This window comes from Zootoca vivipara, chromosome 1 (genome assembly GCF_963506605.1).
Source record: "Zootoca vivipara chromosome 1, rZooViv1.1, whole genome shotgun sequence".
In the NCBI taxonomy this organism is placed as follows: Eukaryota; Metazoa; Chordata; class Lepidosauria; order Squamata; family Lacertidae; genus Zootoca; species Zootoca vivipara.
In genome coordinates this window covers 84,377,309-84,401,586 of record NC_083276.1, presented here as the reverse complement: position 1 = coordinate 84,401,586, position 24,278 = coordinate 84,377,309, and the positions used below count along the sequence as shown (strand labels likewise).

The following is a 24,278-nucleotide window of genomic DNA, read 5'->3' as shown; positions in this document are numbered from 1 at the left end:
GAAAACAGGACTGGTCTTCTTGGGGCAGCGAGGAAGGGACCAAAACCTCCCCACGGCTTGCAACTTCCTTCCCACCCCAAACTCCCCAGCCTTCCCGGACAGCGAAAACAGCCAATCCGGGAGGATCCGCGTCAGCGCGGCCGGCCGGCTTCTCCCGCGGCGACGCGCCGACTGGATCGCTCAAGGCCCGCCCTGCGCGAGGCGGCGGCAGACCCGGCCAGCGGTGACGTGGCATTCTCACGTGCTCGGAAGCAAAACTCGGCGAGGAGGGGGCGCAGGAGCGGTGCTGTGCACGGTTGCCTCTCTCGTCGCCATCCCTCGCGGGACGCCCTGCCTTCCTGTCTGCGCGCCCCTAGACGAAGAGGGAGATGCTGAAAGCCGTGGTCCTCATCGGCGGCCCCCAAAAAGGTGAGGGTCGCCAGCAACCCTAAAGCGGCCGCCCGGTCCACCTGCCCATCAGAGCAAACCCGCCGCTTTCGCTCGCCCCATCTGCGGCGCCCAAGGCTTGTGGGGTCAGACGGAGGGGCGTGGCCTGAGCCTTTGTCTCGAGGGGCGGGGGAGCTGATTCTAAGGTCAGGGAGAGGAGAAGTGGGGCGGGGGGGGGGGTGTAGGCAGGCTTTCCTCCTGGAAGCCGGTTCCCCACATGCTGTGGGTGTGCGAGAGGGAGTTGACTGTGTCGTCAGGCCTGGGAGACCTGCTTTCGATTTTCCATGAAGCTCACTGGGTGACCTTGGTCCAGTCACTTTCTAACCTACCCCACAGGGTTGTTGTGAGGATAAAATGGAGAGGGAGAGAACCATGTATGCCGCCTTGATTTCCCTGGAGGAAAGGTGGGAAAGTAACACACCCTGTGTGTGTTCAGAAGCGTGCTTGTTCCTTATCCCTTCCTGTATGTGAAGGGTGAATTCTGCCCTGCTCTCCCATGAATATGCCTTCTCTGCCCCTCCTCCCGCCCACCTGGTGTCGCTCCCATTCCTCAGCCTTGGCTTCAATCATCTGCTCTTCAGGAGCCTCAGAGTGACATCGGCTTCCCTTGCTTCTCTTCTGGTGGCAGCCATTCCTCTCAAGGCAGCCCACGATTAAATAATTTAATCGTGACGATTTGTGTGTCTCCTGTCCCGTTTGTGAATTTGGTGAGTGACAGCCTACAATTCTGTGATAACCTTTTCCCTTGCAGGGACCCGCTTCCGGCCATTGTCCTTTGAGGTGCCCAAGCCCTTGTTCCCTGTGGCAGGAGTGCCTATGATACAGCACCACATTGAGGCATGCACTAAGGTATGGAAGGGGAATTAAGCTGACACCATGAGGGGAGGAGGGGAGTTCATAAAAACACCAGAGGAGCCTGCTGGATCAGGCCAGTGGCCCATCTGGGCCTCTGTCCTCTTCTCCCAGTGGCTGACCAGATGCCTGTGAGAAGCTTGCAAGATGGACACGAGCACAGCAGCACTCTGCCCACCTGTGGTTCTCAGCAACTTGTATTCAGAGGCATAAATGTCTCTTGACAGGAGAGGCAGAACACAGCCATTGTGGTTGGGAGTCCTTGATGTCTCTTCCATGAATTTGACTAATCCTGCCTTATGGTTGGTGGCTATTACTCCTTCCTGTGGGAGCGAGCACCATTGTTTAACTTTGTGATGCATGAAGAAGGTCTTTTGTCTCTCTTGAATCTTCCAACATTCAGCTTCATCGGATGTCTACAAGTTTTAGTGTTAAGATATGTTATAAAATGTTTCTCTGTCCACTTTCTCCATGTCATGCAAAATTTTCCAAACTTACTACGATTCACCTCTTACTCGCCTTTTCTCTTTAAAAAAAAGTCTGTAATGCTACAACCTTTCTTCATAGGGGAGTTGTTCCACCCCCTTGGTAATCTGGGTCGTCCTTTCCTGAACCTTTTCCCACTTTAAAATATTGCTTTTGAGGTGAGCTGACCAGAACTGTACACAGCATTCCAACTGTGCTTGCACCAATAGATTTGTATAGTGGCATTGTGAAACTGGCAGTGTTATTTTCAGTCCAGCGTGTTGCCTTGGGACGTGCCATAAATTGAGCAAGTAAGAAGATTTTAGCTCTCCTGCTCCTGGCTTCATATGCCAACCAGTGGTTACTCCATCTTCCTTTCCTTTCTCTGCAGGTGCCCAACATGAAGGAGATTCTCCTGATTGGGTTCTATCAGCCCAATGAGGCCCTCAGTCGATTCCTGGTGTCAGCCCAGCAAGAGTTCAAAATACCCATCAGGTGGGTGGTCACAGTGCTGGCTCAACCGCTGGACATAATGAGGCGGCCACTTCAGGCAGCTGATGTTGGGTTGCATGAAAGGGCAGCAGATTGTTTGGGTATTTAAATGCATTGATTATTATTTTCATAATAAATGCAGTGGTGGGGAGGCTTTTGCTGAGGAAGGGTGGTGCTTGTGGGGGTTTTCTGCCTCAGGTACCAAAATTTGTCATCCTTGGATGCTCTGCAGCAGGACTGAGGAAGAGGAAGTGAGGTAGAGCCATTCAGCCCTCCGTCTTAGACAGCAAAATGCCCTGGGCTGGTCCTGGGTGGTCACTCAGCACTGCTAAAAAGAGAGGACGGGGCTCCATCTTTACAATCTGCCATTCAGGTCCTAATTCTGCACAGCCTTTGGAAAAGGGTGTGTGTGTGACTCTGGTAGAGCATCTGCTTTGCATGCAGAAGATCCCAGGTTCAATCTCTGGTATCTCTAGATAGGGCTAGGAGAAACTCTTGTCTGAAACCCTGGGCACTTGCTGCCAGCCAGTGTAGGCAGTATTATGATCAATGGACTAATGGTCTAACTGCCTAGGCCAACTTCCTGGGTCCCTATGCACCTGTTGAAACAGCCAGGCACATTTGACCTAGTAGACCTTGGCACAAGCAATTCCTCCCCCTGCAGTGAAGGGCCTTAACAGCCTCCCGTTTTGTGTAGGTATCTGCAGGAATATGCTGCGCTTGGCACAGGTGGCGGCATCTACCACTTCCGGGACCAGATCCTCTTGGGTAACCCTGAAGCCTTCTTTGTGCTGAACGCTGATGTCTGCTCCGAATTCCCTCTGGGCGAGATGCTCAGCTTCCACCGGCAACTTGGCAATCCGGACAGCTTCCTCATGCTGGGCACCACGGTAATGGCACAGCCCTGGCCTCTCATGCTGACAGCACTGTGGGCTTGAAAGGAGGCCGCTGCTTGGCACAGGATTGTGGGACCTTTGGCTCTCTTGCTCCTTGCCGGGCTACCACTCCTATCATCCCTGACCGCACTGATTTTGCTGGTGGGAGCTGAAGTTTGGTCGCTGATGGAGAGGTCCCCCCCTCCCTGGCTTTGGGAATACAGTTCAAGGGCTAGCTGCAGGTTCCTGGCCTTTGTGGGGCAAAATGGTTGCCTTCCTAGGATCCCAGTCTCAGTGTTCCTGGCAACCCCTTCCTGCAAATTTTTCTCTAATCCTTCTCACCCCCTGGAAATGCTCCTGTGACTATTTTTCTATTTTGTCCCTAGGCCAACAGAAAGCAGTCTCTGAACTATGGCTGCATTGTGGCGAACACTGAGACGCATGAGGTATGTGGAGGACTGGAGGGAAGACTGGGCAGCAGGCATGCCCCAGTAGAGAGCTGCTCCACCTGGGATGAGGGACCTGTGCCTTCCAGAGGCTGTCGGACTACAGCTCCCATCAGCCTTGAGTGTTGGCCATGCTGGCTGAGGCTGATGGGAGTTGGAGAGACAAAATTGTCCACAGTCTCCCCTGTTCCTGTACCCCGTCCAGCACAACCTTTACTGCCTGCTGCTCTCTGGAGCCTGGCTCAAGCAGAGCAATCCCCAGCACTGGATGGTGCAATTCCCAAGACCCTTCCTTCTCTGCCCCACCTACATGTCTCCTTCCTTCTCCAGGTCCTGCACTACGTGGAGAAGCCCAGCACTTTTGTCAGCGAGCTTATCAACTGTGGCATCTACTTGTTCACGCCGGCCATCTTCCATCACATTGGCACGGTCTTCCAACGGAACCAGCAGGAGCTGCTTCAGTGAGTGTCTTTCTTAGCTGTTCCTTCCTGCTTTCTGGCAGCAACATCTGGTCACTTATCATCTCTCTCTCTCTCTCTCTGTTTCTCTTCCCTCTCTCTGTGTCTCTTCCATCTCCTCCTCGTGCCACCCCTTGCCCACATTTAGGGGTGCATGCCTTGGGTAAGTGTCCATCTCCTCCTTCCTCCTGCATTCCTCGTCTCCCAAGTGCTATTGTGCTTCTCTGCTCCATGGGACTTGGGCACTTAGGCTTAGAACTGGCTTTTTGGCTTCCCAGGGATGGGCAAACCTCTGTGGCCCTCAGGATGTTGTTGGACTCCAATTCCCAACAGGTCCAACCAGCAGGGCCAAGGGTCAGAGATGATGGGAGTTGTAGTCCAGCCACCTCCAGAGTGCTTCAGGTTCCTTATCCTCAGTAGAAGAAGGATCTGCTGTTGCTGTACTTGAGCGATTGTTTCCCCTGACCTAGAGAAATGCCTTTTCTTGCTGGCCACGCATCATCTTTCCAGTGAGTCATGTGCCCCCTAACATTTGTATGCCTCGTTCACACAGAGAGGAGAGCACCAATGGCTGGCAACGAGCTGAAGCCATCAGGCTGGAGCAGGATGTCTTCACAGCCCTTGCTGGGCAGGGACGGCTCTTTGCCTACAAGACGGAGGGGTTCTGGAGCCAGATCAAATCCGCTGGGTAAGGGGAAGTAGAGAGAGGTACAAGCCTGGGAGGTGGTTGTAAGTCTGCCTGTGAATTAGCCAAACATTGAATCAATTTTTCTCTCTGTGGATCTGAGCTTTTCTTACCTTTAGCAGATACCTGCATGCTTTTTTGGAGGTGGCGACAATGCAAAAGCCAGAGAGAAACTCCTGAGAGTTATTTCTTATGTTGGGAAATGGATGGGTTGGGCGGGGGTTGACCATGAACCCTGATCGCAGCCTTTCGTTCTTCCTCCATGACTGTTGTTCTGTAGTCACTAGCCCAGGGATGAGGAATTTATGGCCTTCCAGAGGTTGCTGGATTCCAGCTCCCATCATCCCTGAGCATTGGCCATGCTGGCTGAGGCTGATGGGAGTTTGAATCAAACAACATTGGGGCAGGGACACAAGCAGTGGGGGGTGGGGTGGGGAGATCCAAACTAATAAATATGTGGATCCCTGAAGCAGAACAAGTGCAATTCTAATTCCCCACAATTTAGCTTTTGATCTTAGAATTTGTGTTTCTGTCACATGGGTGCCCAGAGTCCAATTTTTCAAAAGAAAGGCAAGAAAATTTGAACTCCCTGGGAAGGTGCAGAATTGTGTTTACAGGAGATGCTGCCAGTTGAATGAGGCGGGATAAAAATGTCTTGTGCTCCATTCCAGGAAGAAAGGATTCTTCTTCTTTTGATCATAGGCTTTGGGTTTTTTTTGGTGAGGCACTCAGTCATTTTCCTTTGTCCTCAAGAGGACAAAGGCATTCATGGGCTTGATGCTACATTTGCAGGCAGGTGCCAGGTGTAATTTCTGGCTTGTTCTCTTTGCCAGGTCTGCAATCTATGCCAGTCGCCTGTATCTGAGCTGCTACAGCCAGTGCCACCCAGAAAGACTTGCCCAGAACCAACCTGGTGGACCCACCATCCGAGGTACTGGCTCCCTCTTTCCCCATATGGGAAACCAAAACCACGAATGCATGATGTTGGCAGGTTGAGATAATTCTGCTTTTGTTCCACAACATAAAGGGGCTGTCGCATCTGAAAACAGGTTTGCTGGGTGGAGGCCATATTGGTGGTTCAGTTTCCAAGGGCCTTGGGTCATGCCTGCACGTCGCTGGACTCTAGCTACCATCAGCCACAGCCAGCATGGCTAATGGTCAGAAATTATGGAAGTTGTAGTCCAGCAAGCTTCTAGATGGCACCAGGTTCAGGAAGGCTGCTCCAAAGTGTGCGATGTGCCTCCTTTCAGTGTTTATCCTTTTTGCATTGCTTTTGAAAAGGTTTACTAAATTGGGAATGTTTGCCTGTTTTCTGTGTATTTCATGCAACCGTCTTCAGCCATCATCTTCTGGTGGCTGACTTGGAGCTCTTAGACCTGGTTTCAGAGCCTGCCAGAATTATACTTGATAAAACAACATCACATCGTTCACATCGAAGGCTGTGACAAATACAAAGAACAGCAAATCAGTGCAATAATATGAAGCTAAAATTCCAAATCCTGCATCAATACATAAATAAATAAATAAATAAATAGGGAGAGTCAAATAAAGGACTCCTCCAATGACTCACTCACCCCTCGTTGGGTTAGACCCATCTAAAAAAAATGCTATGTAGAACCACATCTCTAATTTTATGTTGTTGTTTTTGTGCTGAATGTGCTCTGTGTGTGGTTATTTTATTGTTCCTATGGTTATATGTTATGATAAGTCAGTAAAAAATTGTAAGAAAAGAGGAGATTGCAAGGGTACAAAGGAAGGGGCTTGAAGGGGAGTCTCCTTCTTTGGAGGTCTTTAAGCAGTGGCTTGACAGGCATATGTCAAGAATGCTTTGATGGTGTTTCCTGCTTGGCAGGGGGTTGGACTGGATGGCCCTTGTGGTCTCTTCCAACTCTATGATTCTATGAATACAAATTAAACATCTGTATCTCCACATCACTTTTATCTATCTTGCTCCTTTGTGCTTTACATTAGCATTATTAGAAAACCATCAGTTTTAGCAAGAGCACTCCTTCTCTCCCCATAATTGTGCTTGGTGAGAGCCTTTCGTTTTCAAGCTGCCAGCTTGCAGACTTAACATATAGAATAAGAGAACAAGAAGAACATAAATTTACAGAAGATTGGAAAACGTTCATTGAATATACAGGGGAAATTGTGTACACTTGAAAACGTGGGCAGCATTAAAATAAATTCAACTGTGTAAATAAGTTTTGTTGGATGTAATAATGGAATACTGAATGGTTTAGTTTTTGTAAAATATGCAGGGATTTATTATATGCAAAATGAAACTTGGAAAGAGAAGAAGGGAAGTCATTGATATTTTAAGGATGTTTAAATGAGTATTCTAAATTGTAAAACAGATCATTATATACAGTGGTACCTCGGTTTACAAACACAATGGGTTCCGGAAGTCTGTACTTAACCTGAAGTGAACTTTCCCATTGAAAGTAATGGAAAGTGGATTAATCTGTTCCAGACAGGTCTGCAGAGTACTTAAACTGAAAATACTCAAACCGAGGCGTACTTAAACCGAGGTATGACTGTATATTATATGCTCTCTTTAGTTTGTCCCAAGCTACTATGGCAAGGCAGTCACCTGTCTTTGAAAGGAGTCTCTACCAATCTAGGCTGCAGTGTGTGTTAGGGTTATTTGCTTTACCGAGTCTGATGTGCATAGAGGTATTCAGCATTGCTGCTGGAAAACCCGCATTGTTGTAGAAAAGCAGAATCTCTGCAGTGATGCTTTCAGAGGGGTGGCAATGAATCTTCTCCATTGTGGAGTGAGGAGAAGAACTAACTCTGTTGCTGCTTCTTTTCTATGCAGGGAATGTTTATATCCATCCTGCAGCCTCGGTGGATGCCAGCGCTGTGGTAAGTGTAATGGGCATAGTGTACTCTGTGCCTGGCTCTAGCATGAGTGGGGTAGATTTTAAGGAGCTGTGCACTTTTGGTTTAATCTCTGGGCCCCTGAACATACCCTGGACATAAGAGAGCATACAGATGAAGGGAGCTATTGGCACGCGCTGGGCCACTGACCACCCTGTGCCTTTTCCCTGTAGCTAGGTCCCAATGTGTCCATCGGGAAGGGGGTGACGATTGGCGCTGGCGTGCGTGTGCGTGAGTCCATTATTCTGCATGGGGCTTCTCTCCAGGTAGGTATTGCTCCCAAGATCCAATGGGTCAAGTTCTAATGTCTTGCATCACCTTAGGGGACTACTCAGACGATTGTTCTTAGTATAACAAATGTGTGGTTTTATTGCTCATTTGTTGCTTGGGATCGAGACACCTTTTCCACAAAGCAGAATTCAAACAGTGGTGTTTCATCACAGGGGGGGGAAATGACTTCCTTTCTGCTCCAGCTGGTGCTGCCTGTTGCAGCCATGACTGTGGCTGTATGACTTGCAGCCCACCCGCTGGATGTTGTCTGTGGCATCACTTTGATAGGGCTTCCTCCCCATTGTCCAGTTGTGCCATTTTGATTTGATTCCTCCCTCCCCGATTTTACAGACCCATCACTACATTTAGGAGTGTGCATGAAACCATTTAAAATGCCTGTTTAAAAGTGACAGCCAGCAACAAGGTTCCTGCAGCGATGCCTGGCAATTTTAGGAATGTTTTTATCATTTTCTCCCCACCCCTCTGCAAACTGCACTTTTTACTTAATTATTTTGGCACTGCGTGTAGGCTCAGCCCACCATCACCCATGTTTTACACAGTGGTAGGCGCATTGTACTACTGCTGCCGGATTGGGGTTGGCACTTTGTAGCTCTAATCCAGGGATGGGGAATCTGTGGCCATCAGATGTTTTCAGGAACCCCATCAGCCACAGCCAGCATGGCCCAGTGGTCAGGGGTGGCTGGAGTCATCATCAGAGAACACCTGGAGGGCCTCAGAAGTCACATCTCTGATCAGAGGCAGGAGGCTGTTTTTGGCTTAGGTCAGCTCTTGCTTTGCTTCTCATTGTTTTGCTAATGCCCTGCAGGTGGCACTAGTGCACTGCAAAGTTTGGTATTCCCCCACTTAAGGAGGTAATTTCATTTATGTATTATCAACCAAGACATACAAATGCAGCTGAAGCTGTGGATTCATGAGAACTGTAAAATATTTGTAAATCTGTGATACTGCATCATTTATAATTTTTTTTAATGGGCCTATTAAGAATTTAGGAGGGAAAAATTATTGATGCCGTCCATCTTCCCCCTTTATTTTCTTGGTATGTCCCAGCTCTAAAAGCACCCAGCATCATGAGGGCTGGCGAAGTCCTAACTGAAATTCTGAAGAGGGGTTGCTAGTCAGACAATAGCTGGATCAGTGGCCTGATGTGGTAGAAGGCAGCTTCCTCCATACACTTTCCATTAAATGTGTAGTGCAATCCTAAGCATGAAATATGAGAAGTTAAGTGTGTATTTGCATTTATCATGTGCTTAAAAAAAGTGAAAATATCTATGGGAAAGGGGTGTAATAATGGTTATTGGTATTGTGGCAGGCAGGAAAGTGGAGTTCATCTCTTTCCCCCATGCTGTGACCGTGATGAAAAAACCCACTCTTCCACAGCTGCTCTTTGCACTGGGAGGGAAAGCTGGGCAGTTTGGGAGGTGCCATTTCCATCACGACCACAGCAGGGGATGGAGAAGGTCAAACTCCCTCTGTCTCGATAAACTATGTTTTTAAAAAGTGCACATTAAATGCAGAGATGCATTTAACACCGCTTCTAATTTGGCCCTGTGCTTCAGAGGGCAGTTTTGATATTTTTATGGTGCGGCTTTTAAAACGCTGAAAGTGCTCCTCCACACATGCCTCCAGTAATCCTTGTTTAACAGCTCTACAAAGTTCCTGAATAAATAGAGGAGTTGTTTGTTCCTGTAGAAAATCAATTGAGCCAGTAGTTGGGGTGGTTAAAAGTGGGAAAGAATGTTTGATGTGTGTCTGGGAAAAGCTACACTTTAGATTTCCCCACAGTGATCTCCACATTCCTTTTAAGTGTTTTGTATAAGCAACATTTACGTCCTGGACTGTCTGAAGGATTAACACCAGTCTTAGTAGCTTCCATGGCAAGATTGCTGAATCCCAGGGTGATGCCACCTGCAACATACCAGGAATGCAGGAACTGTATTAGAGCAGTTGGCTTCTCCTTTAAGTAGGAAATGGTGGGGGAGAAGAAGAAAAAGCCAGAATTGCACAGGCTCCTTTGTCCTCTCACTTAAAGGAGAAGGTCCTGCCCTCCTTCATCTGACACCACGAGTGGGTGTGGTTTGGGGGACAATGGCCTTGTGGCCCAAATGGGAACCCTTGGCAGGCCAGGATTGGCCCAAGGGCTGGTGGTTCCCCACCCCAATGTTAGTGCCTCAGCTCTTTCTTTCCTGTCCCCTTTTCCCAGGACCATACATGTGTGCTGAACAGCATTGTGGGCTGGGATAGCACCATTGGACGCTGGGCTCGCGTAGAGGGTACTCCCAGTGACCCCAACCCTAACGATCCCTACGCAAAGATCGACAGTGAGACTCTCTTTCGGGATGGCCGCCTCACCCCATCCATCACCATTCTGGGTAAGCATCTGCCCACTTTACTCTCCTTTCCCTTGCACCCCACCCCCCAAATAAAAATAAAAGAATATTCTGCAATATTCTCCTCCTCTTTTTGTGTGGCTACATTTCCCCTCTCATCTACCCACTTGCTGATGCCTCTTGCTGCTCCCTCCTCGACAGGCTGCAATGTGACCATCCCTGCCGAAGTGGTCATCCTCAACTCCATCGTTCTGCCCCACAAGGAACTGAGCCGCAGCTTCAAGAATCAAATCATTCTCTGAAGGGGGTGGGCAGGAGGGGAACCTCCAGCTGTCCCCAGGCGGCGGAACAGAGCACAGCCTCGGACAACGCTGCCCCCACCCTCAAGCCATGGCCTCTCTTTGGACCTAGCATGGATCACCACAGACTTCCCTCCAGGTCTGTTCATGGACACGGCAGGATGGGGGATGCGATGCGAGCTTCCCTCTTGGGCTGCTGGTATGTCAGGTGGCTTGCCTGGTCCTTCAGCTGCTGCAGAACCTTTCCTGGAAGCAGGAGGCCGACCCATCCCGAGGCCGCAGTGCTGCCTTACTACCAGCCAAAGGCACTTGGGAAGGAAAGGATGTGTGGAAACACTGGGGAGCCTTTATTAAACCTGAGGGCCACATTCTCTCATGCGCAGTCTTACGGAGGCCATATGCCAATGAGTGGGGTGCTAGAGCCCAAAGTGGGTGGGGCAACAGAATCTTGCCTTTATCAAGGCAAGGAAGAGGCAACATCGCAGTCAAAAGACCTATTCCAGCCAGGCAAATGTGCTGGTGGGGAGGGCAGAGCAGGGCTGGTGTGCTGTGGGAAGAGTCCCAAGGGGATGGCTCAAGAGACCTGGAGGGTTCCCCACCCCTGGCCTAGGCCATTGAAGGACCCAGGGGTACATCTGCATGCCATTTGGGTCTTGGGTGCATTCGTCCAGCACCCCACTTTTCCACTAGCTGCAGTGCATTCTTCCTGGTTCCCCATAGTATGGCAGTGTGTGTGTGTGTGTGTGTGTGTGTGTGTGTGTGTGTGTGTGATTTTCCTGCTTGTGCACAAAGGCACCAAACTGGGATTGTGGGGATCTGCCACGGAGACATGCTCTAATCTCTTTGCCAAGCAGCTGCCCCATAGTATGTGCACACAGCCTTGTGTTTCTTCCAGAAACTGGATGGTGGAGCCTAGAAGCAATTTGAGTGGGCAGCAGCATTGGGGGGGGGGCAAACTTACTGCATAGCTTAACCTCCGCTGCAAACTGAAGCTTTGATTTTAAAGCTCCAAGACGAATGAGTAGATATTGGTTGAGGGATCAACTACAGCTTGTTAGAGTGAGTGCATGTTGAGGAAAGTGCTTGAGTCTGTTAGTTTTTAAGTTAACGGGAACAGCTTTCCACAAGGGCTGGAACAGGAGCCTGCATTGAGCAAGGAGCTCTGGAGATCAGATGCAACACTGCAACAGGGACTCTGGCACATGCAAGCTGCCACACTGCTGCTGCAGTTCATTTGCACTCAGGCTTTACCTTTCCATGTGCAAGGGCTGAGGTTGCAAGGAGAGAGGGGTTGTCCGTTGCAGAGGTGAGGAACTGGCAGCCCTCCGGGTGATGCTGGACTTGATCTCCCATCACCTCTGACCCTGGGTCATGCTGGCTAGGAGTAATGGGAGCTGGAATCCAACGACAGTTGGAGGGTCAAATGTTCCTCTATTGATACAAAGTGCCCTGATCTGATTAGGTTCCGCTAACCTGTTTTCCTTGCCTTAATAGCAGGATTCCAACTGGGGGCCTGGGTGTTGGGGGATGCACTAAGCTGCACCTAAGGGAGGTGAAAACCCTGCCCCTGGTATAATTCAGCACCAGAGAGGAGGGTTATGTGTTTACATTCTTGCTCTTTCTGAAGCACTTTGAGAACATGTTGGAACGTGGACGTATCAATGTAAACAGCTATGGAGGATGTTCAGTTTCCAAAGCAACTCACAGCAAGTTTCCTTTCCAAGGTCTAAAGACTGGCTAAGGTCTGCTGCCTCTCTGCCTTGGCAAGTTCAGGAATTAGGACCCTACAGTGAACTGGTAAAAGCATCAGAGGAAACAGCTGACCCAACTCCAGCAGGTAGTGGGGTAGGGGTGAGGGTTATTTGAAACAGGCTATATTGCCCCTCTGTGCTTGCATCCATCTTAACATTGCAAAGGATATATTCTGTGGCTGCAGATCCCTTTCTAATTTGTATTTCTCCTGCCCCCCCAATCAGATTGTGACCTGGGTAAAATTCATACTAATGAAGGCATTAGCAATTCAGCATTTTGTTGCTGTTCGGGGAGGGAGGCTGGCTGCATTGGTGTGCCTATTTTTCTGTTTGTTTTTTACTTGCAGCTTCTTTCATTTAAAAAACGAAATAAAGAGATATTTAAATATATATATTAATTATTCTTGAGCTGCAGCTTTCCGTGAAGTAGGATGGGTGGGTTGTGAGGATGAAGAAGAGGAGGAGGAGGAGGATTGTAAAATGCGTTGCATACTGCCAAGATTCAAAGTGCAGGTGTCGTTCAAAAACAACATCCTTGGCTGGGCTGAGGGACGGGTCCTGGCCCACCTTTCTCTGAGATGTGGCCTGCATGTCAGGAAGCTTGTTCTGTCCAGTGGAACCACACTGCCTTCTGTTTCTTGGTAATGCTAGAAAGAGATGGAAAGTTGGTTACCTTCATATATACATGCAGTAGATACTATTTCAGGAACAGAATCAGACATGCAAGAGAAATGCTAGCCTACCTTCCAGCTCCGAAAAAAATAAATTCTAGAGAGAGAATGTCAGTAAGTAAACGGAGTAAAGATTTGTGTAATTAGACCTTTTTATAACACAGGTTGTAAAGTCCCCAATCAAAGGCTCCTGCGAAAGGTTAAGTAGTCGTGGCATAAGCAGAGACATCCTTTTGTAGATTAGCAAGTGGCTGAGTGATAGGAAATAGCAGGTAGGCATAAATGGTCAATTTGCACAGTGGAAAGAGAGAAACCGCAGGGAGCCTCAAGGATCTATAATGGGGCCGGTGCTTTTTAACATATTCATTAATGAGTTGGAAAAAGGGATTGAACGGGGAAGCAGCAAAATTTGCAGATGATAAATTATTCAAGGTAGTTAAATCTAAAGCAGATTGTAAGGAGTTCCACGGGGATCTTATAGCAGTGGGAGAGTTGGGTAATGAAATGCAGTGTTGATAAGTGCAACAAAGTACATTTGGGAGAAAATAGCCTCAGCTTTACATACTTGACTCGCTAAGAGTACAGAATTCCATTTAAAGAAAACAGTCAAGCAGCCTGGCACTAGGCATGCCAACTGGCAAGTCTGTGGCTGGCTCCAGAAGGCAGCAAGAGGGGACATTTGCCAGGGCCCCAAGACCCAAGACAGGAGCCCACTGAGGAAGCTGGACAGACCCATCAAACAAAATCACTGCTCAGTTTTTGCTCTCCCAAAGGAGAGGGCAAGAAGGTGACAGAATGGACAACAGCAACTGCTGATCTCTTGGCTGGCTTTTCTGCCACCTGGTCATGATGAACAGGATCCACCCTGAGATGGACTGGGGAAGGGGGACAGCTCCCCCCCCCCGAATCCTAGAGCTGGCTAGCTCACTATTTTAACATTACATAGGTACAGAAAAAGGCAACCATGTGGGTCCTGTGTGAATTATGGAAGTCAAGATATATACCAGGGATAGCTAACCCATGACCTCCCCATCTCCTATCATTCCTGACTATTCGCCATAGTGGTTTGGGCTGAGGAAGGTTGTAGTCCAACAATGTCTGAGAGGGTCACAGCTTCCACAGCACAGATAATATGTGGCACAGAGGCCTGCTGTCTATCCGCCTCCCCTGCCATCCTGCCCCAATGCTGTGTTGACTTGACTAGAGCAGGCCTGTTCTGCTTGTGACCAACCACGACAAACTTAGCCCACCTGGCATTGTACTGTGGCACACTCAGAAATTTAAGGAGAGGCAGATGGCCATCTTTCAGGGTTGCTATAGTTCCAAGAATCGTGATCTGCTCAGAGGGTTGATCTAATCCCCCTTCCAACTTAAATGCTTTGATTCTGAATTCAGGTGCTCAACAACCAGCTTTGCTTTTGCAGACACAGGCAGGCAACCAAAACAGGAAGTGCCGTGAGCCTCTGGTAGATGTTGTTCAGTTTGGTGGGCCGCAAGTTGCACAGGACTGGACTAGTTTCAAAACTACGCCAAAGATTATGTGGCTTTGATTTCTGGCATGATTTCCAAAAATGCCTGCCTGCCACCGCTTTCCAGTAATGACTGTGCTTTGAGATGGGACCTGCCTGTGCCTGGGTGAGAGCTTCATCTTGTAAACTGCTCTGAACTTTATAATGAGAGGAACCGGGTGCAATTTTTAAAAATTCAGTAGTTAATCATGGTTGTGGGTAAGGTGGACTGGACTGTGGCTTTGAACTGCAGTCTTCAAATACATTTTGAACTTTGTGCTGCATTTACAGGCCCCCTTTTTGTGGGCTGTCAAGTTATTTGTGTGTGCGTATCTAGCAGTTCGAAAGCACGTCAAAGTGCAAGTAGATAAATAGGCACCGCTACAGCGGGAAGGTAAACGGCATTTCTGTGTGCTGCTCTGGTTCGCCAGAAGCGGCTTTGTCATGCTGGCCACATGAGCTGGAAGCTGTACTCCCTCAGCCGGCTCCCTCAGCCAATAACGCGAGATGAGCGCCGCAACCCCAGAGTTGGTCACGACTGGACCTAATGGTCAGGGGTCCCTTTACCTTTTTATCTGACCTTGTCAAGCTAGTATTATCAGTGTTTCTGTGCATATTCAGAGGCTAGAGTTGCACAAATTGTGTCTCATGACTTGTCATGCTTAAGTAAATCTAAATACAAAGCTGGAGGTAGGAGTCCCATAGCAAAGGGGATGTTTTTTCTATGTCAAATTCAAAGCAACTTAAATTCTGCCTCTTGGGAAGATAATGGTGAAAATTGCAAGATTTGGAAAGAGGATGGCTGTGTTGGGGAAGGATCAGGACTAATGGGCAAGACCAGAGTCTTCCAGTAAGGGGCACTATATGGATGAGTACAGAGGCATTGCTTGGGGAAGGTAGACAGGGTTCTTGATGGGGGTCTGAATGGAAGAGGAGCTGCAGTGCCCAGCAGGCCAAGCCATTTATTTCCTCCTTTGCTGAACGTAAAGATATTGGTTTTCCGCTTGTGCAAAGGGTGGAGCTGAGGGTGGGAGCAGTGGAGGAGAAATGCAGCCCGGAAATCACATTAGATGTGCAAGAATCCATTAGTCCAGCTCTGAGTCTGTGCCTGGCTCCTGGTACCATCGTCATGCTGGGAGCTGAGTGCCGTAACATGATTTGCTGGTGCGTGACTGAATTGCCTTGCTGTGGCCTGAGAAGCTGCTGGAGATGGTTTGCAGGCAGAAATTCAATAGGTGAAGCTTTCCTCATTGCTTCTTCTCTGTGCCAACAAAGATTGCGCTCTTGAATTCCTGTCTCTTGTGCAACTGTTAAAAGCACTGAGCGCGCTCGGTAAAAAGGCTGCAGGAGTCATGCTCAGAAAACTGCAATGACCGTTCATGTGAACTGGGTTTTGCTTGTGAATTTCTCTCTGCCACAAAATGGGAGAGTTGAATGGTGGACCTCACCAGTACCTTCCGATGGTATCAGTCTGACTCAGAGGAGTGCATAGACACGGTTTAAATACTTCTAGCAGAAAAGAGCAGGGTGGAAAAGGCATGATTGCATGGGTTTCTCAGGACTTGTTTCGCTTTATCCCATCAGAACTGGGGAGCTGGTGTTTCTTCATTTCATTCACTTTCCTCCAGCTTCAAGAGAAAGCAAGGAAGGGTATCATGCCACGCTTGCCAAACACACCAAGTTTCAAGAGCCACCCTAATTTTTTCAATTGTAAGTTTTAAAAGCTCTTTAATTATTGCCTCCTAAATTGTCATAACCCAGCCTGGGACTGGTGAAAGCTGGCCATATATATATATATATATATATATATATATATATATATATATATAATAAAATTATTTGTTAATGAAAAACAGATTTCCTCCCAACTTAGGCTTTAACAGATCCTTATGGGGTCTTATTCAATCAGTTAAAGCCTTCGCTGGCTGCTAGGCACCAATGCCATCACCTGAGTGGGCAACCTCAGGCGCAGGAGCCCAGTGCCTCCCTCCAGCCCTCTCAGTCTGGTGCTTAAAACTGTCTTCAGGCCACACTGTTCCCTGGACCTGCTTTGCATCCTGTGGGTTCTTTTTCCTGGCCCAACTCTGAGAATGCCTGGATGGAGGACAGAAAAGAGCACGTGAAGAGGAAACTAGCCTAGAGTGCAAAGGTAATGTTTAAATGTGTTGCTCCACCTGCTTTTTGCCTCTGGCCCTGCCCACCTTTGGCAAGTGGCCCTTGAACGATTTTCCAGGAAGGAATGCAGCCCTTAGGCTGGAAAAGGTCCTCCAAACATAAAGGGGTGTATGGGAACAAGAAGAAAGAAGGCCCTTCAGCCTAAGATGCTCCCCAACCTGTGAATCCTGATAAAATTATTGCTGCCCCTTCAACCCGCACCTTAATTTAAGCCTGATCTTGTTCCCAAATCACGTGCCCTTGCTCAAAGGGGTTGTTTTCATGACCTCTGGCAAAGAGCTCCAGGCAAAATTAGGTCTCAAGCAACACAAACCCCAATAGGATTTGCCTTTATGGTTAGCTTGTTCCTAGCTATCTCCTCCTTGCCCCCTTAGGCTCAGTGTTATCTGTGGGCTGGATTTGGGCTTGCAGGACTGCTACACACCAGCAGAGGGCGCTGCCACCATAGCAAGATTTTTCGCTGCCAATTTGCTAAACATTGGATTTCCTGTTGAGTATTGAATTTTACTTACACACTCACCTGGCACAACCGCCCTGCTTCTCTCTTGCTCACGCACAGAACACACCTGCAGACAACCTTGCTGCTTCTTGACCCTCCCCCTGGTCATCCTCTGTGTGACAATTGGCCACCACTGGAACATGCTGTCCAGAATGAGAGACAAGGACGCACATCCTTCCTCAGGGACATAGCTCCAAATCTCAATACAGATTAGTCACCTCTTAACACACTTTAACCAGCCCGTCATACCCACAATCAAGGTGGTTAAAAGAGTGCTTTGAACACATGCATTTCAGTAAAATTGGAGGTTTCAAACTCATGTGAGTGATTGAGTATAAAACCAGTGGGTGGAAGTTATTCCAGATTAATTATCATGGAGGGAAAAACCTGCCACTTTATGTGTATTGTGCTAGCATTTGGGGACAATGTGCATGGAGCTGTCCGGCGCAATTTGTTGCTTTGCTTCTTTGCAAACTCTTTCCACACTGTGATTGATTGCAGGGAAAAGCATCAAGGTCCAGCGTAGCCTGGGAATGCCCAGCAGAGGCTGCGGGGGCAGTGAGGGGCACAAGTTGAGGCGGGAGGGAAGAAGCATGACGCCAACCCCAGAATCTCCCAGCAGAGGGCATTGCAGTGTGTAGGGGTGTTTCTTCCCCCACCTCGGTGCAATGTAAAGAGACAGATGCCCTTGCCTGGCGTCTGGAGGAGATGATGTCCTTGGGGCTGAGTGCTGCCTTGGCTGCTGCACAAAGACAGTGCGTGATGTCCCGTGTGAGGCTGGTGTCTCTGGGACAGGCACCCCTCTGCATGCTAAGTGGGCAGGTTGCGTGAAAGGATGGCAGGACAAGTATAATAGCTGTAGCAGTGGTGATTGGGGGGAGCTCAGCAAGGACCCTTCCATCAGATCCCTACTTCATTCCACACATTGCAGGTTCCCCTTTCACTTCTCTGCCAAAAACTCGTCCCGCTGAGGCCTGATAAGTACTTGCACCAGAATTTAGGAGGGGGTGTTGTCAAGCAAATAGAAGGCCACATGCATGGGCTTGCAGGCTTTGTGGGAAGGAGGTCGTCATGACAGCTCCCATAGCTACAGTCCAAAAGTTAAGGCACCTGTGTGGGCCCAGAGAGAGAATTTACAAAAGAGGAAAGAGGAGTTGTACACAGCATCATACACAATTTACTAGGATCAAGGTGACTGCAATTTTATGCATAGTTTCCAGGGTGCAAGCTCCATTGAACATGGTGGTGCTTATTTCTGTCTGCCTAGGTTCAATTTATAAAACGCCGAGCTTTAACAAAAGGCATCAGCAAGCAGAAATGCAACCTTCAGCATTTAACTCGAAATGCAAAAAAATACTGCAAATAAATTTACCATTTAAAACTGATAGCCTGAAATAGGAGCCCCAACAAAGAAAAGAAATATTCCAGCCTCTGCTTGATTATTTTTGCTTATGCTCCCTTTATGCTAATGCGTCATAAAATTGAAAGCCTTGTTATCGCCTCATTCATTCGCCAGAGCAAGGAAACACCATTGGTTATCCTGACACACCAGCATATGACATCACTGATCATGCTCTGAAAATGCCCCATACTGCCCAGCATTCCCCCTCCACTACACCACTTGGGGATACAAGTTGTGCAGGCCTATACTGTCTCCTGGATGACAATCTTTGACCCTAACTAGCCATGGAAATGATATACTATTAGAAGGCATTCCTGGGGGCAGTAATCATGATCCCCACTCCTCTGAGATATAAGTGATTCTGCTCTCCTTTCAGATCTTGCATGCCAGTTCTGTCTCTGCAATCAGACAGCAGGCTTCAATTCCCCCACCCGACTCCAGCTTCAAATGCACCTTCCTGTTTCTCTCTTTCTTTCCCCTTCTTTAGTTTCTCTTCAAGGGATGAACCCAGCCAACCCCCTCTGTTCAAGCCCCTTCTCAGTGATGGGCTCGTCGGCTGCCTCTTGGCCTCAGTTCCCCAATTTGTAAAGCGAGGCTATTAATAGCCCACCTCCTAGGGATGCCATCAGTGTGAGCGAGATGAATGATCTCAAAGATCACAAAGCACACATCGCATGGTGACAAAAAACGATAGCCCAAGCTATAAATAACATATCACCGGGTGGAGACGTCTGGAGAGAGCCCGAGGCAACAATCTGGAGACTGGTGCTCCAGTTGGGGTTGTCTGAACTTGAGGAGGGCTCCGATGCCTCGCCCATTGCCAAGAGCAGTCCTGGCTCTCTTATGGGATGTGGTCAGAGTGGGTCTGAAGTCCAGGCAAGGGAATGGGCTGTAGCAATATGACACAGGCTTCAGGATAAAAGCTCTTGTGGTTCAGGGGTCTTCCGAATGTGAGAACTTGCTAACTTGCTCGAAAGTGGGATTTCAGAAGATGGGACTTGAAAACCACTATAACCCTTCCCTCATCTCCCTCCTTTCCATCAGCTCACTTTGGCTCCAGGAGTACTCTAATAATATCCTCCTTAATATTGGGAGAGAGAGGAATTCATTATGACTCTGTCCCCCCTGGCAAAATATCTTTCCTGGGCTGGTGTTCCTTGTTGCTGCCTCTCAGAGCTATTTCACATGCTACACAATCCCTACAGATGTAGAACATCCTTTTCATAGGCGCTGCTGAGGAATGACGTAGGAGAACATCGGGTTACGGTGATCAAGCACCGTGACATGCTGCTTTCTCACCACTTTGCAGCTGGTAGGAGCATCCTGGCACACATTTTACAGTTAAGTAGGTGATGCGATAATGTTGACCTTGAGAGCCAAGAGGCATGATTTCAAAACTGGCCATGACCTTGGGCAAATCAGTCTCACCTACCTTACAGGGCTGTCGTGAACATAAAACTGGGAATGGTTCTAGGTTCGCAACCCTGAGTTCTGCAGAGGGTGCAAATGCCATACACAGACCTGAAGCAGATTTGCTAAGCACAACACACTGTAACATGTCATAGGTGCCATTTCTCTAGACTAAATACCACCACCAAAATTCCCTCTCTCATAACAGTAGAACTCGTGGACATCCAGTGCAGCTGAATGTTGGAAGATTCGGACCAGACAAAATAAAGTACTTCACACAGTGCATTGTTAAACTATGGAACTCGCTCCCACAGGAGGCAATGACAGCCATCAGCTTGCATGGCTTTAAAAGAGGATCAGACAAATTTGTAGAGAAAGCAATGGATGGCTACCAGCCATAACGGCTATGCTCTGCCTCCACAGTCTGAATACCAGTTGCTAGGAAGCACAGGAGTGAAGAGTGCTCTTGTGCTCGGATCCTGCCACATAGACATCTGGGTGGTCACTATGAAAACAGGATGCTGGATTAGATGGGTCCTTGGCCTGATCCAGGAGGCTCTCCTTTTGTTCTTTACGGGCAATAGAAGTGTGCAACTGCCATGCATCTGGATTGCAAGCTATTTCCTACACAGAATCTATGGGAGTACATAAGCAGAGAAAACCTCAGTCCAGGAGTACAGGGAGATGAAATACTTCTTCCAGCCCACAGGATTCAAGTAGCAACAGGAATCATACCCAGCAGCCTGCCCACCTGGCACAGCTGTGCCATACTAGGGTTTTCCCCAACAGCAGGAAAAGGCTGTGTGTCCTGAGTCCTAGAAACTGCCATCAAATCCCCAAGAGATGCGAGAGCCTCACATGGTCAGGAGCTCGCCTGTTGCAGCTCCAGAGAAGCCCAGGCTCTGGCACACAGCCTCCCTGCCTGCAGGCCCAGGGTGTTTCTCACACACACCAAACTGTGCAAGGTTGAATTTGAGTAGGAGTTTGGAGCGACTTTAATTACTGCCCGATCGATAGGCTCTGCTCAGCAAAGCAGAATCCAATAGGCAGCCCCAGAGGGTTGCCGAGGCTGCCGCTAACTGGAGTTGAAGGCTCTGAGGAGCCAAGGGGGGCCGTCCCTCCCCATGGCACAGGCCCTGCAGTGGCCGCTCATGCCAAGCGACAGGAGCTCACAAGGGCTCCCAGGAGGAGGGACGGAATCGCTCCTCAGCTTGGCCACTCAGCCCCGTTTACTGCGCCCACAGACAAATGTGCTCATGGTCAAGACTAAAATGTAACGGCACAGCCCACTGTTCCGAGTGATTCCCCAATACCTCTAATACTTCATCTGCTGCAGTGGTGAGAAGGCAGTGTGGTACAGTGGTTAGTGTTAGACATGGGCTGGGGAGAGCCAGGTCCAACCCCCCCCACTCAGCCATGAACCTCAAATGGGTGAGAACGGGTCAGTCACCATCTCTCAGCCTACCCTATCTCACAGGTTTGCTGTAGTGTGGGTAATGGAAAGTGAAGGCGGAAAATAAATTGCTAGAAGCCTTGGCCTTCTATTCCATTACAGTACTGACAAAGGTCTGAGCCTCTTGGATCCCCGTGATGGGGATGAGCTCCTGTTCCTCAGTCCCAGCTCCTGCCAACCTAGTACTTTGAAAGCATGCCAAAAATGCAAGTAGATAAATAGGTATTGCTCCAGCAGGAAGGTAAACGGTGTTTCCGTGCGCTGCTCTGGTTTCGCCAGAAGCGGCTTAGTCATGCTGGCCACATGACCTGGAAAAACTCTGCGGACAAACGCCAGCTCCCTCGGCGTGTAAAGCGAGATGAGCGCTGCAACCCCAGAGTGGTCTGCGACTGGACTTAACTGTCGGGGGTCCTTTACCTTTTTAAACTTCTGAGTAGACCAGGTTATTATTGTAGCCTAAATTCATCAGTGATACTGTAGTAGGAACCTGATCCATAGCGGGAGGGCCCAAGCAGAGTCCAGAGTCCCTCCCACCAATGGGTATATCTGCAGGCCGGTAACAATAGCAAACCAAACTTCCGCCTACTGGGGTGGGGAGGCGAGAGGGCTCCTTGCTTTGTTCCGATTCCCCTCCACAATCTGGGCCAGAAAAAAATGGCAACTGCGAGAAGGGGAGGGGCTGCGGCCTGTTAAACAAGGAGGCAGCAGGCACGAGGTAAGTAGTTGAAGTGGGGGCCGTTGTTAGACGCACTTGTTTTACCAACACTACAGACCGGATCGAGTCCGGATCAAGATACGACGCGCGCGCCTCCAGGCACTCGTTCACCTCTTTGGCTGACCCGCCCTTGCGCGTGTACATATGCGTGCCCCCCCCTGCTCGTGTGGACCCGATGCGGTCGGGCAGTGGGCGCGCGTGTGTGCCCGGCTCAATCCGTGCGGGCATGTTGCTTGCGCGCGCGTGTTTACATAGCACCGAGTGTAGCGAATGCTGCGTTTCCCAGCTGCTTTCTTTTATCAATACGCCGCACCAGCGAGCTCCGTCTAAGGCTGCCTGGGCTGGGGAATGTTAATGAGGCACCAGCCACTGCGTTTATCTCCCCAGGAATAATTGGGGCGCTCGCGCTCGCTCACAAATAGAGTTCCCAAGCCCAATTCAGCACTGCCGCCACCGCAGGCCGATAAAAGTGCAATTCCCGGCTGGCGCGCGGCACAGAATGCAAATGAGTTTAACCCTTTGGGGCCGGCCAGGGAGCAACCGGAATCCCTGCTCTGAGAGCTCCCTTGACACACCGATGGGGTGGGTGCGTGGGGAGTCCTGAGGGATCGGGGCCGTTGCAGAGGCCCCATCGCTCAGGAGTTACCAGGCCTCTCCGTGGAGAAGAAACTCGCGTGGGTTTCCCCCCCCCCTTCGGCTTCCCCACCATCACCACGACGAGAGATTTGCAAATTTCTCTCGGTACTGATGAAACAACGGGCCCTGCGGTTTAAGATCACCCAAAACTGGTTTACGGGAGGAGATGCTCGCCATGGCGCCCCCTGATCGATGGTCCTGCGTTGACCCCATTTGCTGGCAGAGGCCCGTTGCCATGACAGCAGGCCGGGGGCATCCGTCTCTGCCTGGACGAGCTGTACTCACCAGGTGATTTAGCGCGCGTTGCAGCCGCCAATTTAGGTGCCAGGTCAAGGAGCCCAATTAATGAGACCGGAAGTGACAAGCACCCTCCCCCCCCCAAAAAAAACCTTGACAAAGACGGGGGGGTAGGTTGGTATGAAGGGAGAATCCATCCAAGGAATTGGCACGTGTTTCTGGAGTTGCGCTGAGGCCATGACCTCGAGGAGACGTGGGAAGGGGAGCTACCGTATCTAGGAAGGAAACCGAGCGACTGGGGGGGGGGGGGCGGTCGGGCGCTGCTCCTCCTCTAGCAGGCACAAAGAGCGAAGGTGCCACGGCTCGGGGTAGGAAGGAGGAGGAGAGGCGCTTAGCAGAGACTGGAAAGGCGGCGCCCGCAGAAAGCCTGATCCCGAGAGGTTCCTGACCGAACCGGCTTCCGGAGCGCTTAATCAGTGGCTCAGCGCGGGCTCTCCAAAAAGTTCTCGTCGCCCGGCTGCGCGCCAGCTCGCCTCTCGCCGCGCCAATGCGCCCGCGTGGCCCGTGCTCGCCGCTCGGCCGAAGTCGTTAAGTGAAGAGCTCTCGTTTAATGCTCGCCCGCCTGGTGCCTGCCTTCCTCCGCGCCGAGACTAGGCAACAGCCGTTGCCAGGGCTGGGCCGCGCAGCTGGATGGCAAATGAGGGGGACGGTGATGAAGGGGTAGGATTGAAAGGTGGGGCGCGAAGCCTCGCTGGAAGGGAGGAACGGCTCCCCCCTCGGCGCGCGCCTCTTATTCGAGGCCAGCGCTGTTGCTGCGATTGCTGAGGACTCTTTTAACAGGCAGAGACTGAAATCAGTCGCTCCTGAGGGAGAGCGAGCTAAGGAGCAGGGGCGTTGCTAGGCCCTTAAAAAGACTAAGGGCACAAACCCATTACAGAATGTGCATGAAATTTGCACGTGCCTATTTGCCATATGTATAGATGCAAAAAGCCACCCTGCAAGCAAAGCAAAATAAAATTGTTGTATTGTAAGGGGTAGGAGAGAGGGAACAGGAGACCCAGAGTCTGGTGCAAGAGCTGGAAGATACATAATATTAAAGGCACCGTCCTCCTTCAATAATCCTGGGAATTGTAGTCTACCCATCACAGAGCTACAGTTCCCAGCACCCCTAACAAACTACATAACCAAGGGCTCTTGGGGTGGTTGTAAAAACAAAAGAACAATCCTTACCAGTCAGCTCTTGCTACCTGCAGCCAACAAAAAAAAACTCCACAGCATTTGATTATGCCAATACGTTTCCAGCTACTCTGACCAAGCAGGAT

The 24,278-nt window shown here is 49.6% G+C and overlaps 1 protein-coding gene across 3 annotated transcripts; it reads left to right on the top strand.

Moving 5' to 3' along the window:
- Positions 1–234: 234 nt before the first annotated feature.
- Positions 235–16,203, top strand: GMPPA (GDP-mannose pyrophosphorylase A). Of its 3 annotated transcripts, XR_009558056.1 has the most exons (13): positions 235–408; positions 1,178–1,275; positions 2,135–2,238; positions 2,933–3,125; positions 3,497–3,556; positions 3,887–4,017; positions 4,568–4,702; positions 5,533–5,630; positions 7,521–7,567; positions 7,756–7,848; positions 10,074–10,242; positions 10,402–10,638; positions 12,224–16,203. XR_009558056.1 is itself a non-coding variant. In XM_035126724.2 (12 exons), exons 1-12 carry the CDS (start codon positions 369–371, stop codon positions 10,500–10,502), a joined length of 1,269 nt encoding a protein of 422 aa, XP_034982615.1. In that variant the 5' UTR covers positions 235–368; the 3' UTR covers positions 10,503–16,203. The 3 variants fall into 3 exon arrangements, 2 of the variants coding, with proteins under 2 accessions (XP_034982615.1, XP_034982624.1); XM_035126724.2 differs by having other exon boundaries at positions 10,402–16,203; XM_035126733.2 differs by lacking the exons at positions 10,074–10,242; positions 10,402–10,638; positions 12,224–16,203 and adding an exon at positions 8,921–10,066.
- Positions 16,204–24,278: the final 8,075 nt, after the last annotated feature.